We start from the raw sequence: 18038 nt of genomic DNA, 5'->3' as shown, positions 1-18038 counted from the left end.
TCTTCTCACTGGTGGGTACTGCTCACGTGGAGGTGCCAGCAGTCTGAGAGAGGGAGCAAGGGACAGGCCTGTGTGTGCAGGGCATGGAGCAGAGCAAGGACCACCTTGCATGCCAGGCATGCCCCAGACATCCTGCTCCCGGCTCTCATCTACTGAGAAGGCCTCCATGCCCTTCTGGAAGGCCTGCCTGTGCCCTGCCAGAGCCCCTCCTTGGTTAAAACACACCCTAGTGTGGCATGACCATTATGGTCATTACCAGTGTGTGCAGGGCACATGCTGGCACCACTGAGGCGGACTGTGCTAGGTGCTCTTTTCTATTCCAATAAGTCCCCCCATTACCCCCACACTCTGCAGATGAATAAACAGAGGCATGCAGAGGGTAGGTGCTTAGTCGCTCAGTCATGTTTGACTCTTTGTGACCCCATGGACTGTAGCCTGCCAGGCTCCTGTGTCCATGGGATTTCCCAGGCAAGAATACTGGAGTGGGTGGCCATGTCCTCCTCCAGGGGATCTTCCCAACCCAGGAATCAAACCAGAGTCTCCTGCATTGCTGCCGGATTCTTTACCAGCTGAGCTACCAGGGAAGCCCACAGAGGCTGAATAGCTCACCCACACTCACCCAGGCTGGTGCTCCATCTCAGCACCAACTTTCTTTGCAGCGGCCCCATGGTGGCCCTGCATGCCAGCCACCACTTTGCCTGTCCAGAGCTGACTCCACAGACAAGCTTGGCACCACCACTGCCTTTGAAGCCCGTAGAACAGGACCCTGAGCTCTGGCTCATCTGCCCACGCACACAGAGAGTCCCGGGCCAGGGCAGATCCATGCTCAGACCCAGGCCCTGTGTGGCTCCAGACACACTGAGTTTCCTCATCTGTAAGAGGGCTTCATGGCGTGATGGTTGGCACTCCAGACTCTGTAACTTGGGCAGGTCACCCCTCTGAGGCTGTGGAGGGGCTGACCCAGGGGGAGGGTGGGGCAGGCCTCTGGTCACATTGCCCCCTTTCCCCCTCAGGGAGGCCCGGGGTGGTCAGAGGCTGATGCTGTCCACGCTGCACGAAGAGGAGTATGAGTTCCGGTCCCCCAGCAGCGTGGCCATCGCTGAGCTGGTGGCCATGTTTCTGGAGGGCTTGAAGGAGAGGTCCGTGTTCGCCATGGCCCTGCAGGACAGGAAGGCCACAGGTGCCCAGCCAGGCGGGGAGGGGCCCCGGGGAGGGGCCGCTCATGTGGCTGGTGGGAGGGTGGCTTGCTTCTGCCAGGTTCTGGTGGTCATGAAGCAGGTGGAGGGCAGGGGCTCGAGCAGAGAGAGGGAGAGAGGCCACAAAGCGCTCAGGGTCATCCATGGGCAAGTCCCTCCCTTCTGCAAGATAAGGGAGTTCAGGAGGGGTCTCAAACCCTCCAAAGTGAAGGGCACTAAGGGATGTCCTTCTTCTGGAAGCAAGGGAAGAGCCAGCCAGGTCACCATCATCCCCACAGCCACCTTGTTATCCAGTTTTGCAGACAAGGATTGGCAGCTCAGAGAAGGAACGCAGCTTGTCCAGGGCCACATAGCTTGCGGGTGGGGATGGGGGTGGGGTGAGCACTGGTGATCTAGTTGACAGCCACAGCTTCCCTAAGTACAGCTGGAAATTAGGCTTCAGAAAGTAGGGGAGCAGGGGAGGGCTGTGCACAGGGTCTTAACTGCGCTGGAAACATCAGCAGAAGCTTTGTCCCCATGGCCCATCCCATCCTCACAACTGCCCCAGGAGGGGCAGGTGATATTCTCCATTTTACAGCTGAGGAAACAGGCTCAGACAGGTCACTTAGCTCCTGGGCAGGCGTGGGGACAGCCTGCTGGTCCTCTGTCCCCTTAGTCCATCTGCCTCACGGCTCCCTGGCCACTTCCTGGTCAGGCCTCTGAGCAGGTCTCCCCAGCCTCTGCCTGCCTGGCTGTGCCCCAGGCCCCTCGAGTGCCTGAGCTTGGGGAACCCCATCGCTAGTCCCTCTAGGGGTGGCCTTGGGCTCCCAGCTCTGTGTTCCTGTTTCCTCACCTGTCAGAGGGGACCGCCCACAGGATGCCAGCAGGGCCTCTCGCCTCCACTGAACTCTGGGGAAACTGTCTTCTCTGTCTCTTGCGTGTGTCTGTGTGACCATAGAGGATTGCACCCTCCTGCCCTTCAAGAAGGGGGACTTGCTGATCCTGACAAAGAAGCAGGGCCTGCTGGCCTCTGAGAACTGGACCCTGGCCCAGAATGTCAGGACCGAGAAGACAGGACTGGTGCCCACCTCCTGCCTCTATGCCATCCCGACAGTCACTAAGCCCTCAGCACAGATTCTGGTAACTCACATGCCCACCTGCCCTCAGCCGGGCACCCCTGGGCACCTGGGGAAGAGGCTGAGATGCCAGGCCTGGGGTCCTAGCTCAGGTTCCTGGGCCCCACCCCCCAGAAAGCCTGGGCATCATGTCAGCCCTGCCAGCCCTGCCGTCCCTCTGGGAGAGTCAGGAAGTTCTTGTGCAGTGAGTGGATGGGGCATCACCTGGCACTTAGCAGGTGCTCAATCAGTGCGCATCCTTCCATCCCTCCCACCAGAGAGCGTCCTGGGAGTAAACCCGTCTTGCCTCAATGTCATTTAAAAACCCTGACCCAAGGGGGCTCAAGTCTCCCTACCCCTGACAACCACTCCACCCTAATCCCCAAGACCAGCAACCCCCAGGCAGACAAGACAGACAGGCCTCCCAAATGCATGTATTGAGTGCCAACTGTGTGCCTTGTACCACAATACAGTATCAAACACAGTAGTATCTCCACCCTCAAGGAGCATTTGGATGAACGATGAGTTGATGGCAAGTGTACAAAGTGCCACCAAGAAGCAGCACTGGTTGTTATAGGAGCAAATTCTAGGCTAGGGGCTTACCCTGTCCAGGAAGATTTCCCTGAGGGACAGACACTTCAGTGAGGAGGCCTGAAGGAGGTGGGGGGCCAGGCCAGCAGGGCCAGGATGAGAGATACCCCTGAAGAGAAGTGCCCCAGGAGAGGGGAGCCTGGTGGGCCTGAGAGCCCTCTGAAGAAAAAGGAAACAGGTTCAGAAACATCGAGTCACTGGTCCTGGGTTCTACAGCAGGTGACACAGGAGGGGTAGGTCCAGGCCTGTCCAGCCCTATGGCCCGGCCCCTCCCAAGTCTCTGAGGACACCTGGCCAGGAGGAGCCATGGGTGGGGCCTTCTGGACACTCATACCTGTGCCCCGCCCCACCCCACCCCCAGAGCTTGCTGGCCATGTCACCGGAGAAGCGGAAGCTGGCAGCCCAGGAGGGGAGGCCCACGGAGGCGCCCCTCGAGGAGCAGCCCGAAGAGAACCTGCACACCCTGGAGGAATTCTCCTATGAATTTTTTAGGTGCCCACCCTGCTCCATCCGGGCCCCACCTACCCGGCCGTTCTGTGCTCCCTGGGGACTCAGGTCCATGAAGGCAGATGCAGTGCTCACCTGGGCTCCCTGGGAGGGGAGGGGACCCTCTGACCCTGACATGACCAACCTGTTCCTTAGCGGAGTGCCGTGGGCACAGAGAGTATCCCACCCTGGAGCCCTGGGCCCTCTCCACTGTGTGTGCATGGCCCATGGTGGGTAGGCACAGGAGAATCACACAGCCTGACCCTGGCCTCCATCCCCAACAGGGCCCCAGAGAAGGAGACACTCAGCAGAGCCGTGCTGCCCGTGGCCCGAACCCGGGGGCAGCTGTGGGCCCACTCAGCCGAGCCCCTGCGGCAGCCACTGCTCCGGCGTGTCCACGCCAATGCTGAGCTGCGGGATGCTGCCTGTCAGATCTTCATCGATATCCTTTCCCGGCCGGCCTGCCCCAGCCCCACGCCAAGCCTGTGGGCATGGGCCCCACGGCCAGCCCACCCAAGGGCCAGGCCTTATAGGGCAGGGGGCTGCTCCGGAGTCAGTGCGGTGCTGCGGGGTGGTGGGGATCAGCTCCAGGCCAGACTCAGGATCAATGGTGACAGGCGCTTCTCCTTGACGGCCACACCCATCCTCAGGTACATGGGTGACTACCCTTCTCGGCAGGCCTGGGCCTCCCTGGAGCTCACCGACCAGATCTTCTCATCAGCCCTCCAGGAGCCCGTCCTGCAGGACGAGGTTTATTGCCAGATCCTGAAGCAGCTGACACACAACACCAAGAGGTCTGTGGGCAGCGGGGAGGGGTGGAAGTGCACAGGGTTGCTGTGCCCGGGGCCCCCTTTGTCCTTCCCCCAGCCCCCACCTCGTAAAGGCAACCTTCGTTGTAACATTGGGGGGGGGGGTTGTTGGGACTTCTTGCCCTGGGCCATGCCTCTCCTACCCTGTCTCCTTTGTCACCTGGCCTCTCTAAACCTCAGTGGTCTCCTCCACAAAATGGGCACGATAGCACTCCCTCCCCGTCTTGTGAGCGGGAAAGCTTTGGTGGCATTGGCAGCAGGGCAGCGGCCTCCTTGCCCAGGGCCTCAGGCAGGCCTCTGCTCACATGATAAGTCCTAAAAAGAGCCCCACCTCCCTGCAGTGCTGGCGGGCTGGGCCTCCAGGAGGGGCCCCTCCTGGGCTGAACTGTGCTGCCGTCCACAGGTACAGTGAGGAGCGGGGCTGGCAGCTGCTATGGCTCTGCACCGGCCTCTTCCCACCTGGCAAAGTGCTGCTGCCCCACGCCCAGAAGTTCATAGACACGCGGAGAAGGAAGGTGCTGGCCCCCGACTGCAGCCGCCGCATCCAGAGGGTCCTGAGGTGAACCTGCCAACTCCTAGGTGCCCCCGGAACGTTGGTCTGGGAGTGCTGGGGTGGGGGAGCACCCGCCAGTCTCCCAGGACCATGTCCCAGTGGGGACATCTGCCAGAGAAGCCAGACTCAGCTTCCTCTCTGGAAGAGGTGTCAGTCTGGGGAGATAGGACCCAGTCCCAGCCACCAGGGAGGAGGACACAAAGTGAGGCCCAGGAGGGTTGCAGGGGGGCTGGAGGGGTTGGCGGGGTTTCTGGCCATGAGTGGCTGCCTGAGTCATGAAGAGCAAAGTGGGTGTCCGAGGCCCACACCCAATGCCCAGCTATGTGAAAATGAGAACACGACCCGCCCTCCTGCTGGTGCCCTGCCCAGCCTGGTCTTCTCCCCACATGTGTCCTCAGAACCTTGGGGCTCCCAGGAGATGAGGCCGGGCTGGCCTCTGCCACCTCCTATGGGACATGTGTCCAGCATCTCCACAGGGCAGCTCCCTGCCCTGATGCAGCAACCGCCGTGCGCGTCTCTGGGGTTAGCTTCTGTTTGGTGCATGGCACAGAGCTGAGCTTAGAGGCTGGTGCTGGGGCCGGGCCTGGGTGGGGGTGCTGGGTGGCCCGTGCAGCATGCACTTGACTCCAGGACAGGGCCCCGGAAGCAGCCGCCACACCAGGTGGAAGTGGAGGCCGCGGAGCAGAGCATCTCCCGCGTCTGCCACAAGGTCTACTTGCCCAACGACACGAGCGAGGTGAGCCTCCCCTCCCCACCCCCAACACCACCAGGGACTCACAGCCAGAGCAAGGTGCCTCCCCCCTGGCGTCACTCTAGGAGAGCTGGGAGACACCCGTGGACACGCTGTGTGAGTTAGAATGGACTGTCTCCCCTTTGTGCTCTCCTAGCCCCTCTCCTGTGAATATACTGCTCCGCTCTCACTGGCCCCCACCAGCATGAACTGAGTGCTGGGTGCCCTCAGGAGCTCCAGGTCACACAGGGGACTTCTGGCCCTGGAGAGGTTGTAGTATGGTGGGGAGTTGGGATGTACCAAAGGCATGGAGGGCCTTCCAGGCCAGGCACAGGAGTGAGGAGGCCAGGAGGCTGGGCAACAAGGCTGAGTTCCAGGGTCTAGAGGCCCCTTGGGGCTTCCACCCAGCCCTGGGGCCACAGTGAGCAGGGATCCCATGAGGTGCCTATGGATGGAGCCCAGTTGGCTGTTGGGGACAGCGGAAGAGACAGGTGGGAGGTGGGCGTGCATGCGTGGGTGCTAAGTCGCTTCAGTCGTGTCTGACTCTGTGCGACCCATGGACTGTAGCCCACCATGCTCGTCTGTCCAAAGGATTCTCCAGGCAAGAATGCTGGAGTGGGTTGCTATGCCTTCCTCCAGTGAGAGACCCTTGGCTAAATGGCAGCAGTGAAGGGAGGGGAAGTGGGGGTGGTGACCTCACGGCCCTCCCCAAGCGGACTGTGGGCTGGAGATGGCCGAGCCCATGATGGGAAGTTCTCAGTCTGGCTGCAGGCTCTCAGAGCAAGGTGAAAAAGCCAGGCCTCTTGGTACCCTGAGACAGTGAGCCCTGTGACAAAACAGTGCACACATCTGGCCAGGTTTCTAGAGGGGTAGTCTCACCCTTCTCAGGACAGGGAACACCCAGCCTTAGCCAGCAGGGTTCAGAGGGTTATTCAGAGCTGAGCCGAGTCCTGAGGTGTTCACGGGCTGCCTCTCTGCCCAGATGCTGGAGGTGGGTGCCAACACCCGTGTGCGGGACGCATGTGACAGCATCGCTGCCCGGCTGCAGCTTGCCTCCTGGGAGGGCTGCAGCCTCTTCATCAAGATCGCAGACAAGGTGTGTGGCCCACAGGCCAGGGGGCGAGAGGGAAGGCGGTTCAGGTGGGTGGGGGTCTCCCACCTGCTCTGGGCTAGCCCGCCGAGGTACACAGGCACACGGGCAAGAGAGGTCACGGAGCCCCAGTGTGACACCTGGCCTCCTGCACAGCTGCATGTCTGTACCCTCCTCTCCACCTGCCCCAGGTCATCAGCCAGAAGGAGGGAGACTTCTTCTTTGACTCCTTGCGGCACATATCCGACTGGGTAAAGAAGAACAAGCCCCAGAAGGAAGGTGAGCAGAAGGCTCTGGGAGCCAGGCTGGGGCCACAAAGGAGAGTGTTGCTGGGATGTGAGGTGGAGCAGGGCTTATCTGCCTCGTGGGCCAGGGTCAGACAGCTCCCCTGGACCCTCCTGCATGGCCCATGCCCATTCATTCATTCATTCTCCTCAGGTCCCCTGGGTCATGGGTATGGCCAGGCCTGGGGCCAGGCAGTGAGACCCTGCCCTGAGAACTCTCCCAGCTCAGGCAGGGGCTGGGCATGGGGCAGGCCTGGAACACATGGCCGGACTTTGGGGTGATGAAGGGTGCACAGGGGCAGAAGGGAGTCTGACCCCACAGGGAGATCCAGGAGCGCCCATTCATCTTGAAGGCTGAGGAAGGGCTGGGGGCCACGGAGAAAGAGGCATGGAGGCTTTCCAAAGGGGAGGTCATGGTAGCAGACACAGCAGCGATGTGGGAGGGCCAAGTGGCAGGGTGCAGGAGTGGGTGTAGGGCCTCAGCGCCTGCCTGGCCAGGGACAGTCTCTGTGCTCACTGCTGCCCCTGCCCAGGGGCCCCTGTGACAATCCCCTATCAGGTGTATTTCATGCGGAAACTGTGGCTCAACGTGGCCCCTGGGAAAGATGTGAAGGCAGACACCATCCTTCATTACCACCAGGTACCAGGCCGCCCCTCCTGGTGGGTGTTGGGGCCACTCTCGCTCAGTCACACCTGCCCTCAGAGTGGAGCATGGCCTCTTTGCCCAGGGTCACCCACCTCCCGCCCAGGCCTCATGGTTGGTCAGCTGTGCCCGAGGGTTCTGGAGCCAAGAGCAGATGGAGAGCAGTGCCTTGGGGCAGTGACACCTGCAGACAGGCTCTACCCTCATCTGCAACATGCCTACCAGGGAGGGGAGGGCCCAGAGGGTCCCGAGCCTGTGCAGTGCTAGGCCTTGCCCTGAAGGGGTAGAGCAGGCCTGGCTCTGCAGTGAGGTGTTGGGGAGCCCTACCCGCGCTCAGCCGTCTTCCCTCCGCTGGAAACCTAACCCTGAGGACCTTATCTCTCAGCAGGCTCCGTTTGCTAGATTCTACTGGACTACCACCTGAGCGCAAAGCTGGGGGTGGCAGGAGCCTAAAGTCCAGCTTTTCCTTCACCCAGGAGCTGCCCAAGTACCTGCGTGGGTTCCACAAGTGTTCAAGGGAGGATGCCATCCACCTGGCCGGCCTCATCTACAAGGCCAGGTTTGGTGATGACCGGTCCCAGCTAGCCAGCATCCCCAAGATCCTGCGGGAGCTCGTGCCCGAGAACCTCATGCGCCTAATGTCCTCGGAGGAATGGAAGAAGGTCCTTGTTGGGGACCTGGGAGGGGGTCCTTGGCCGCTGCCCCTGTAGGGGTCCTGCCCACGTGTGGCTGTGGGAGGGTGGACTGGGCCTGCCATCCATGGCCTCAGGCAGCAGCCGTTGTTCTGGCTGAGCCTCAGGGCCTCATGTGGTGGCCCAGCCAGGCTGCGGTCTCCACTAAGACCTCCCTGGCCCTGGCTTCCCCTAGAACATCCTCCTGGCCTGTGACAAACACAGGGACAAGACGGTGGAGGAGGCCAAGGTGGCCTTCCTGAAGTGGATCTGCCGGTGGCCCACCTTCGGGTCTGCCTTCTTCGAGGTGAAGGTAGGTTGCACCCCAGACCCGCTGTCCTGGCCCAGCAGGCCCCACACAGCTCTGGCCCCAGCAGCCTGAGCTTCTCCTGCAGACAGGCCACAGGCAGGGCCACGGCCAGGTCTGGGAGGGCATGTATGCATGCGTGCATCTCAGGGAGGGGCTGTGATCCCTGTGACACCCTCCCTCCCCAGCAAACCTCGGAGCCCTCCCACCCAGACATCATCCTCATCGCCATCAACCGGCACGGGGTCCTGCTCATCCACCCCAAGACCAAGGTAGCAGAGGGCTCTGGCAGGGCCAGGGAGGACCCCCGGCAGGGGGGCTGGGTTCCTGTCCTCCTACCCATTGGCCCTGGGCTCTGGAGGATCCCGGGCAGCAGTTCAGACCTGGGGCCCTTCGGGCCTCCTGGGCTTTGGCTGGCTCTGACCACCCGCCTGCTGTGGCCCCAGGACCTGCTCACCACCTACCCCTTCACCAAGATTGCCAGCTGGAGCAGCGGTAGTACCTACTTCCACATGGTCCTGGGGAGCCTGGGCCGGGGCAGCCGCCTGCTGTGTGAGACCTCTCTGGTGAGCTCCAGACCTGGGGGGCCTTCCAGGGGCCCCAGGTCCCTTTTCCCAGCCCAAACGCAAAGCACCCAGAGGCTCTGGACACTAGGTTTCCCACCCCCTGACCCCTTGATGCCACCGGGTGAGCTGCTCATGGGAGGGCCCGGCTCCCATGCCTGGCATGGACAGGCCAGGCTGGGCCAGTGGAGGACTGGATGGAGGTGCAGTGCGGGGAGGGCTGGGCGTGTCACTCGGGGGCATCAAGGCCTGGCGGGGGCTCTGTGGTCCTAGGAGGGATGAGTACTCAGGCCCCAGACACAGTCCTACTTCTCTCTTCACCACGTCTGCCTGGGGTGTCACTGAGGCAGAAGCTGGGCCCCCTATGCCCTGGTCCAAGCCCTGCCTAACTGCAGCCCATCTTCCCCTCATGCAGGGCTACAAGATGGATGACCTGCTGACCTCATATGTGCAGCAGCTGATAAGCGCAGTGAACAGGCAGCGGGGCCCCCATGGCTCCGTCCCGAGCAGCCAGTAGCAGCAGGGGCCTCTGGCACACTCAGCAGCCCGCCCCAGTCAGGGGTCCTGGGGGGCTTACCCAGGCCCTCCTCTGGGCCCGAGGCCTGCCCTCTCCCCAGAACACCCCCTCCCACCCTTTGGCATCCCAGTGGGCCCCTCCCCTGGGCGCTGACTATGAGGGGCAAAGGCAGGAGCATCAGGAGTGGTAGGCCTCCAAGCTGACGGGTGGATGACGGAGAGGACCCCCTAGAAATGTTCAATAAAAGTTCATGGAGCACTGGGGAGTGTGTGTCGGTGAGAGAAGAGGGTTGCGGGTTATATGGGCAGGAGATCCAGGAGGTGCTGGCTGGGAAAAGTTCCTTCTATAAAAAGCAAAAAGCACTATGATCCCCCCAGGGGCAGGGAGGACAGCTTCATCCTCAGAGAATGACTTCCTTCGTGTCTCACCTTTCTTTCCACCTCCTTCCCTTCCTGCTTCTCAGACTGGGAAGGGATTTCCTATGGGCCCCTTGGCACACCTTTCCTCCTTCCCTAGCAGGACACACTGGACACTGGAGGCTGCCAGGGGGGGTCTGCTGGAGGTGGCTGTGGGCTCCTCTGCCCTCACAGAGGGCAGACCTGGATGCGGGGCCTTGGAGCCTGGGTTTACCCTGGACTGCCCCAGCCGGCCTGTCTCCCAACTCCACCCACGGGGCCAGCCTTCAAGGACAGGGTCTCTGCTGACCCTGTCTCCAGGCCCTGTTGCAGCCTGGCCATGGGAGGCCAGTCCAGCCTGGTGTTTGTCTTTCTCACGCTGCAGCAGCACATCCACCCTGATGCTACAAACCACACAGGCCCTGGGGTGGTGTAAAGAAGCCTTCATTCGTTGTGCGAGTGTAATGTCCTTCCTGGAGGGCAGGAGCAAGCCACCCACTGGAGCCCACCACCTCCTGGCTCCAGACTGCACCCAGGGAGTCAGCATGTGCCCCAGAGGCGGGGTGAGCCAGGCCCCTCCAGCTGCTATGTGGGGTGAAGTGCAGGACTTGCCGGCCTGTCTGGGTACTGGGATCCTCCTTGACTGAGTAAGCACGTGGTGGGGGATAGAAAGATGGTTTACCAGAGGCCCCCCACCCACGTGGCCTAGGGCCCAGGGCGGCTGCTGGCTGTGGGCTACATCTGTGCCATGTGGGGCGGAGGCTGGCCAAGTTGCCATGAGGCCTGCTGCAGGGATGTGACAGGTCAGGGCAGGTCAGGGCAGGCTGAGTCAGGTGACACTGGCCCCTATCTGTTCCTGGCCCTGGAGGACTTGGGCCGAAACTGTGGATGTGGACCTGTCACAGGCTCACCACACCCAGGCCCCTGCCCTACGGCCTCGTGGAAGGAGGGAGAGGAGGGATGCTTGAAGGTGGAGGGGAGGAGGAGGGATGCTGAGCAGAGAGACAGGGGGGAGATGCCACAGGTTCAGGGAGCTGAAGTGGGGAGTGAAGCTCGGGGAGCAGAAGAGCGACGAGCAGGAAGCGGGCCAGGTGGGCGGCCTCTCAGGCAGGGTGGAGGCCCGAGGACTTGGGCTGCGCCCTACGGGCTGCCAGCTCCGACAGCTTCTTCAGCCGCTTCTTCAGCTCCAGCGGGAACTTCTCGTAGCACCTCTTACACACGGGCTTCATGTCGAACTCCACGAACTTGTTCCTGAGGAGGACGGGCAGCGGTCAGGAGGGGTGGGTGCTCCTCTGGGCCTCAGCTCGGAGCACACTGCCTCCCACAGCGTGACTTTGTGAACAGAGGTCAAGGTAGACCTCTGGAGGGAGGAGATGGGCCTCCAGGCCTCCCTTTCTGCCTAGAGACTTTTCTTGAATGCTGACACTCCAGAACCTTCCATGGCTCCCTGTCGTCCTGGGAAACCAGCTCCGGCTCTGGCTGTTCTGCCCCATTTCATTCTCCCCAAGGAGATCTGGTTCCTTTGGCTCTGAGGGTGCTGCTCTGGGCTCTCCCTTCCCCAGAGTTCAGTGTGACTCTTCTTCTCACTGTGCCCTGAGGGTCCCTGGGCCTGCCTGCTCGGGGCGGGGGCTGCCCCATGCCCACTGCATCCCCAGGGGCTGATCTCAGTGGGCGTTCAGTGGGAAGGCCCAATGAAGGGGAGAAACCATGGAAAGCCAGCTCCAACAGGAGTCCCCAGCAGGCTCCAGGAGAGAGAAGGGGAGGAGGGGGCCACTGTGTAGGTCTCCACCCACTGCTGCTCCTCTCCTGCCCGGGGGAGGGTGGGGGGGGACCTGTGGTGGGGGGTGGGTGCGCCACTTACTTCAGGGTGAGCCGGCTGTTGCAGGTGGAGCAGGAGAAGCAGTGCACGCACCAGGCCTTGTTGAGGGCTGACACCACTATGAGGGGCAGACGCAGGCTCAGTGACCCCACAGGTCAGCCACAGGGGCCCCTGTGCGCAGGGAGGGCCAGCTGGGCACACAGCTGCAGGACCCACAAGCCCACAGAGCATGGGGGACAGAGGCGGGGGCAGGAAGTGGGCGCAGGGATGGGGGGGGCCTCACCATCGCCCTCGATCACATGGCTGCAGGTGTAGCAGACATCCCCAAAGAGCTGTGGACAGAGCAGGGGGTTACACACGCTGCGGGCATTCATGCCCTCAGCCCTGGGCCAGGGGTGTGGCCCCACCCCACCCCAAAGGGCAGCTCCTGCCATCTACCGGGGCCTCTCGGGCCTCCTAGGCCTCCTGGATGAGGACACAGCCTCGGGCCTGAGGGCTCATCAGAATCACCTCCCCCAGGAAGCACAGGTGGAGGTGCCGCTCCCTCCAAGGCCCCTCTGCTGCCCTGGCGTCCTGAGAAGTGCGCTCAGGGTGGGAACCCCATCCTCTGGGCAGTTTTGCTGGGCCTGGCAGGAGGGAGGGGGACTGCAGTACATGTCACCCCAAGAGCCCAGGACTTCACATGCCATTTCACACAGTCCCCACGACAGGCCTGGGCACAGGGCGCATTTCCCAAATGGGGACACTGAGGTCCTATGGGTGGCCCAGGTCCCAGGACACTCAGCACACAGGCCTGGGGCACAGCACCCACTCAGCACCCGCCATGGGGCTCCCAGGGGAGGAGGCGGCCCCGTATGCTTCCCAGCCCGCCCTGGCTGGCTCCCCACGCAGTGCACCCGCGCCCCTGCCTCCAGCCGCACCTGGTTGTAGTGGGTCTCACAGTAGGCCAGGCCCTTCTTCTCATAGTGCCGGTGCCCCAGGAACGGCTTCTCACACTTGGCACAGACGAAGTGCTGGGGAGGGGGGCGAGGGGCGGGGACGGCAGAGTCAGGGCAGGAGCAGGACAGCCAAGCGGCTGATGTGGGGGGCCTCGCAGGACGCACAGGACAGCCATGGGGCTGGCACCTCGGCGAACTGCCCCTGCTCAGTAGACCTCACCCCTCCCTGCTAGGCACCCTCAGCCCAAGGTGCCAGGTGCTGGCACAATGCCTGCAGCACGGAGGGCTGCAGTCCCGCGGACTCCTCTGTCTCTACAAGCCCAGAGTCACCGGACACATCTTCCCATTTAGGGAGGCTTTTGAGTGTGAGGACTCACCTTCCCATGGGGGGCTGGGGACCAGGGGCCACATCAGGACCCTCACAGAGAGGCCACCCAAGGCAGAGCCTGTGGGACACAGAGCTGGCCTGGCCAGAGGCTTGCATGCCTCTCTTCCAGAGACCCCAGCGGAGGCCTGGAGACCCAGTGGGGCACATCTGACCATCTTGCCAGCAGGTGGGCTGAGCTCCCCTATTTGCACAGCTGTACACACAGCCACTTCCATCAACCACAATCCCACAGGGTGCCCTGGACCAATGTCTCCAAGGTTTTGTCATGACTTTGGAAACTTCTAGAAGGCCAGGAAAGGGAGGAAGGGTGGGGGTGTCTCATGACTTTGGAACACTCTAGAAGGCCAGGAAGGAGAGGAAGATTGGGGTGTCTCTTGACTTTGGAACCCTCTAGAAGGCCAGGAAGGAAAGGAAGATTGGGGGGGGTGCCTGTGTGGCCATGCTCTGTGTCCCCAGGTCTCTGGGTCCCATGGACAGACCTGTCCCTGGCCACGGGCCAGAGAGGGCAGCACCCAAGAGGAAGGTCGGTGCTCGGAGCCGGCCATGAGGCCTGGGGGTGGGAGGGAGTGTGGAGGGGTTGCAGCAGGGCCAGACTTGGGCTGTGAACACGAGCCGGGGCCCCCCACCTGCTGTCTACACCGGCCTTGCTCACCTCCACGTGCCACTGCTTGCCCAGTGCATTGACCACCCGGCCCTCGATGGGCCGGCGGCAGGCCCCGCAGATGGGGACCCCCATCTTGTCGTGGCAGGGCAGGCAGTAGAGCTCGCCCTTCAGCTCCCGGGCCTCTGCGGTCAGCTCCTTCCTGGAAGACAGTGCAGAGCCCCCAGTGAGGGCGCTGCCCAGCTGCCGTCCCTCCTGACCCAAGGAAGCAGCTTCCAGTTAGCCCCCCCACCCCAGCTCTGTCCCTGCAGAGCCCCTCAGGCAGGCGTTGCTTTCATCTCTGCTCTCTTTGGAGACTTCCTGTGCCCCAGACAGGCCCCAGGGCATGGGATTCCCACTCAGCCCTCGCAGAAGGAGGCCTGTGTTTGGCACAGATCTGTTCCAGGCCCCTCCACCCCTAGATCAGACTGGGCATCTGGGAAAGACCTGAGGGGGTGGCTCTGCAGCCTCTCCTTCCTCTCTCATCCCTTGTGCGCCTCTGAGTCTCCAGTCCTCCCTGAACGGAGCCCCAAAGAGAGGAGTCTCCTGCACGGTTGCCCTTGGGCCCCCATTCTACCTGCCCCTGCACCCCACGTTCCTATCGGCCCTCTGCCCACCTGGTCCTCCTCTCCAGCCCCGTCACTGCCCTGGGCGGCTTCCCTGCCTCCACCCAGCTCTCCCCCTACCCGCAGTGGGTGCAGCTGAAGTGGTCAGGGTGGTAGGCGTCATTCTTGAACATGAGGGGCTGCTCGTCGATGACCAGGTGGCAGCGCTGACAGATGTACTTGCCCAGGCCCTTGGCCTTCTCGCGGTTGTGACAGGGTCGGCACAGGTGTCTGTGGGAAATGAGGCAGGTGTGAGGAACACAGCCTCCCCTCCACATCCCCCCTAGACAGCTGGGCCACCTGCCTGGAGAAGACATCCCCGAACACCCCAGACAAAGGTCCGTCTAGTCAAAGCTGTGGTTTTTCCAGTAGTCACGTATGGATGTGAGAGTTGGACCATAAAGAAAGCTGAGCACCAAAGAATTGATGCTTTTGAACTGTGGTATTGGAGAAGACTCTTGAGAGTTCCTTGGACTGCAAGGAGATCCAGCCAGTCCATCCTAAAGGAAATCAGTCCTGGGTGTTCATTGGAAGGACTGATGCTGAAGCTGAAGCTCCAATACTTTGGCCACCTGATGTGAAGAGCTGATTCACTGGAAAAGACCCCGACGCTGGGAAAGATTGAAGGCGGGAGGAGAAGGGGATGACAGAGGATGAGATGGTTGGGTGGCATCACCGACTCAATGGACATGAGTTTGAGCAGGCTCCGGGAGTTGGTGATGGACAGGGAAGCCTGGCATGCTGTTCATGGGGTTACAAAGAGTTCGACACGACTAAGCAACTGAACAACAACACCACCCTCACCCCCACAGCCTGAACAAATGCCGGGAAGCCTTAGGGGTTCCGCCCAGTGGCCCAGAAAAGCCAGCCAACAATCCTGCTGCTGGGAAAGCCACAGGAGAGCCCTCTAGAAGGAGCCTCGGCACAGGACAAAGAGCAGAAGGAAATACGGCAGCTAGTTGGTACTGTTGTCTTTGGACAGCAAGGCAAACGTGGTGTTTTTCTTCTTTATGCTTTTTCTGAGCCTAGGACATCATGTGGACAAGAGCAGCTCAAAAATTCGCTTTATTTTTCAAATATCTTTCAACACATAAGAGTAACTGTACAGTGTGTTACAATCCCACTGTGCCCAGTCAAGGAGCCAAGGAGTGCCAGGCCCATCAGGCACTCAGGGCCTGCTTCCTCAGGGGTCCTCCCAATAAAGAGGAACCCAGACATCTACAGGCTCTCTCTGTCTCCAAAGACAAGCACAGTTGTGCCAGATGGAGGCCCCCAGACCTAGGAACTGTCATTACAGAGTCTTTTTTGTAAAGACCTCCGAGTAATTTCTGATGGTGCTTTCTCCTCTGGGCAACAGCTGCGGTCTCTACTGAGAGAAATCAACATGGTTTCTGTCTCCTTGGGCCTCACAGGTGGCAGGAATGTAGATTCAGGGTCCCTGGGCAAAGATGCAGTAATACAAAGGCCCCAGTGCCCTGCTCCCATCCCCCACCTGCCACCTGATCTGCCAGTGCTCTCAGCATCTGGGCCTTCCTGCCCTCCCTTTTCTAGGCCCCCAACACCCTCCCACCAGCCTCCCGACCACCTGATACCAGTGTTGGCCTCTTTCAGAGGCAGGTCAGGTAAAGAATCTGCCTACCAATGCAGGAGATATAGAGGACTCAGGTTCAATCCCTGGGTTGGGAAGATCCCCTGGAGGACGAAATGGCAACCCACTCCAGTATTCTTGCCTGGGAAATCCCATGGACACAGGAGCCTGGTGGGCTACAGTCCGTGGGGTCGCAAAAGAGTCTGACACAACCGAGCCTCTGAGCACACACAGGGAGTCTACTTAAAAGATTAACTCTCAGACTCAGGACCACGCCGCTCCCCCCACACACACACCCCACCCCCGCCAGGCAGGTGTGGTAGGCAGATCCTAGATGCCAGGGCAGCTAACTCCCTGCCCTTGACCGCAGCATTGGCTACTGCATTTGGGTCTGGACTGCCCTCTGCTTGCCCCGAGTGTGTCTTATCTCCCCAGGGCTAAAGGGCAAGGGCCCAAGGGAGTGCCCAGCAGCACCTGCTAAGCTGTTGACGGGCTCCCAGCTGCACTCCTCTGAACCCTGGGTGCTCCACACAGGGCAGAAGCTCAGGATGCATCTTCTGATGCGTCAGTACATGAACAACTGTGAACAACAGGAAGGGAAGGACAGCAGGTATCATCTCCCCAGGATATGATGGCCACTGAGACTGGGAGGCCGGCTCCCGGCCTGGGACCCCCGGCTCACTCTACCCATCCAGGGGCCACAGATGTGGCCTGTCTCCATCTCCTGGGCAAGGCTTCGTCCCCTGCCCCCCAAGATCCCTGAAGCCCAGTGGGCTCTCCCCACCCCACTCTCCCTAAGACACCCTGTGCCCCAGCCCCATCCCAGGCCTCCTGTTATGGCAGAGCCTCCCCATGCCCCACCTGCCACCTGCTATGTCTCTGTCTCGGAGAGAGTGTTTACTCCCCACAGCCCCACTCCAATTCTGATGACTCCTCTTAGCAGCAGGACAACATTCAACCCATATAGAAAGATTTTTGCCTCAAAGTTTACAGAAATGAGCACAACTCCTCAAAATTTGGTTGCAACACTCAGTGCTCTTAAGATCACTGTCATCCAAATGCTCAGGGCTGGGGCAATGGGATGGCCCAGAGGGATGGGATGGGGAGGGAGGTGGGAGGGGGGTCCAGGAAGGGGAACACATGTAAACCCATGGCTGATTCACGTCAATGTATGGCAAAAACTACTACAATACTGTAAAGTAATTAGCCCCCAAATAAAATAAATAAATTTATTTGAAAAAAAAAAAAAGATCACTGTCATCAATCATCTGACAACAGACATGTGCACTCAGGGAAGCCAGCCAGATTCCCATGTTTCAAACCACCATGAGCCAGTTCTCCCAGACAGCTACCTTGGGCCACAGTGAGGAGGGAGCCTCACACCCCACCAGCTCTGGGGCAAGACAGAACTGAGGAACCCTGCTCTCTCAGAGGAACCCCAGATGTGAAATATCTTTTCAACAGACCTGATCCCAGCACCAGCTCTAAGGACAACCTGTAGAATTTTTCCAAGGTAGAATGAAGATGGAACCTAGGAATTCTACCATTGAGGTGCAACAGAAGAGGAGAACAAAACAAAACACATACACATGCAGCCTAAGTTTTAGAGTGACACATGCTTGAGTCCAAATCCTGGCTCACCGGTGTGTGGTTGGCCAGTCAGGTCACCTCTCTGAGCCTCAGTTTCCTCATCTGTAAAATGGGCAGTAATCCCAAGTGCACACGACTGTGTGAAAGAACACATTTCAGAGAGTACTTGTGGGAGGTTCCTCCCAGTGATAGCATGTATATCTTTAAACGTCTTAACTAAAAAGTTATAAAGTCTTTTGAAACTAGAAATAGTGGTTTGGTGCCCTGTGCTACTGGATGTATCATTTTGGGAAAGACAGAAAGAAACAACTTTGCTGGAGTAGCCACTGTCATCATCCAAACATCCACCCCCCAGACTCCCAGGAGGAGCCTTGGGGGAGCAGTAGGGGGCAGGCAGCAGCAGCTCTCTTCCCAGGCCTCCTGTCCAGAGGAGGAGCCCACATAGACGAGGGCCAGGCCTCCGGGTCCCCACAGGCACAGACAGCGCCCCATTATGAGGCAGCCTGCAGCTGGGCCCTGCTGGACATAAAGGCCATGATTT

General features: G+C 60.6%; 2 protein-coding genes across 8 annotated transcripts in view; one reads left to right on the top strand and one right to left on the bottom strand.

Annotated features, from left to right (window-relative positions):
* MYO7B (myosin VIIB) overlaps positions 1-9792 on the top strand; it is a 96538-nt gene extending 86746 nt beyond the window's left edge. The window contains exons 34-48 of one of the 2 annotated variants that reach the window (XM_081581124.1): positions 1014-1180; positions 2134-2315; positions 3243-3373; positions 3652-3809; positions 4008-4161; positions 4580-4735; positions 5360-5465; positions 6442-6555; positions 6741-6828; positions 7367-7473; positions 7953-8138; positions 8344-8460; positions 8643-8726; positions 8901-9020; positions 9433-9792. In XM_081581124.1, the coding sequence (XP_081437250.1) occupies positions 1014-1180; positions 2134-2315; positions 3243-3373; positions 3652-3809; positions 4008-4161; positions 4580-4735; positions 5360-5465; positions 6442-6555; positions 6741-6828; positions 7367-7473; positions 7953-8138; positions 8344-8460; positions 8643-8726; positions 8901-9020; positions 9433-9534 (1972 nt within the window). In that variant the 3' untranslated portion in view covers positions 9535-9792. Of the gene's footprint in view, positions 1-1013; positions 1181-2133; positions 2316-3242; positions 3374-3651; positions 3823-4007; positions 4162-4579; positions 4736-5359; positions 5466-6441; positions 6556-6740; positions 6829-7366; positions 7474-7952; positions 8139-8343; positions 8461-8642; positions 8727-8900; positions 9021-9432 lie in introns of both variants that reach the window. The other variant, XM_081581123.1, reaches the window with a different exon arrangement.
* Positions 9793-10357: 565 nt separating this feature from the next.
* The window catches only part of LIMS2 (LIM zinc finger domain containing 2), a 39320-nt gene continuing 31639 nt past the window's right edge, over positions 10358-18038 (bottom strand). For 5 of the 6 annotated variants that reach the window (XM_081581129.1, XM_081581127.1, XM_081581128.1 and 2 more), the window contains 6 exons: positions 14401-14550; positions 13727-13877; positions 12669-12761; positions 12032-12080; positions 11791-11866; positions 10358-11180 (listed from right to left, as the gene is read on the bottom strand). In XM_081581129.1, the coding sequence (XP_081437255.1) occupies positions 11033-11180; positions 11791-11866; positions 12032-12080; positions 12669-12761; positions 13727-13877; positions 14401-14550 (667 nt within the window). In that variant the 3' untranslated portion in view covers positions 10358-11032. Of the gene's footprint in view, positions 11217-11739; positions 11867-12031; positions 12081-12668; positions 12762-13726; positions 13878-14400; positions 14551-18038 lie in introns of all 6 variants that reach the window. The other variant, XM_081581130.1, reaches the window with a different exon arrangement.

Source organism: Giraffa tippelskirchi, chromosome 3 (genome assembly GCF_054371585.1).
Source record: "Giraffa tippelskirchi isolate mGirTip1 chromosome 3, T2T-mGirTip1v1.2.pri, whole genome shotgun sequence".
Taxonomy (NCBI): domain Eukaryota; kingdom Metazoa; phylum Chordata; class Mammalia; order Artiodactyla; family Giraffidae; genus Giraffa; species Giraffa tippelskirchi.
This window is presented reverse-complemented; position numbering and strand designations above follow the sequence as displayed.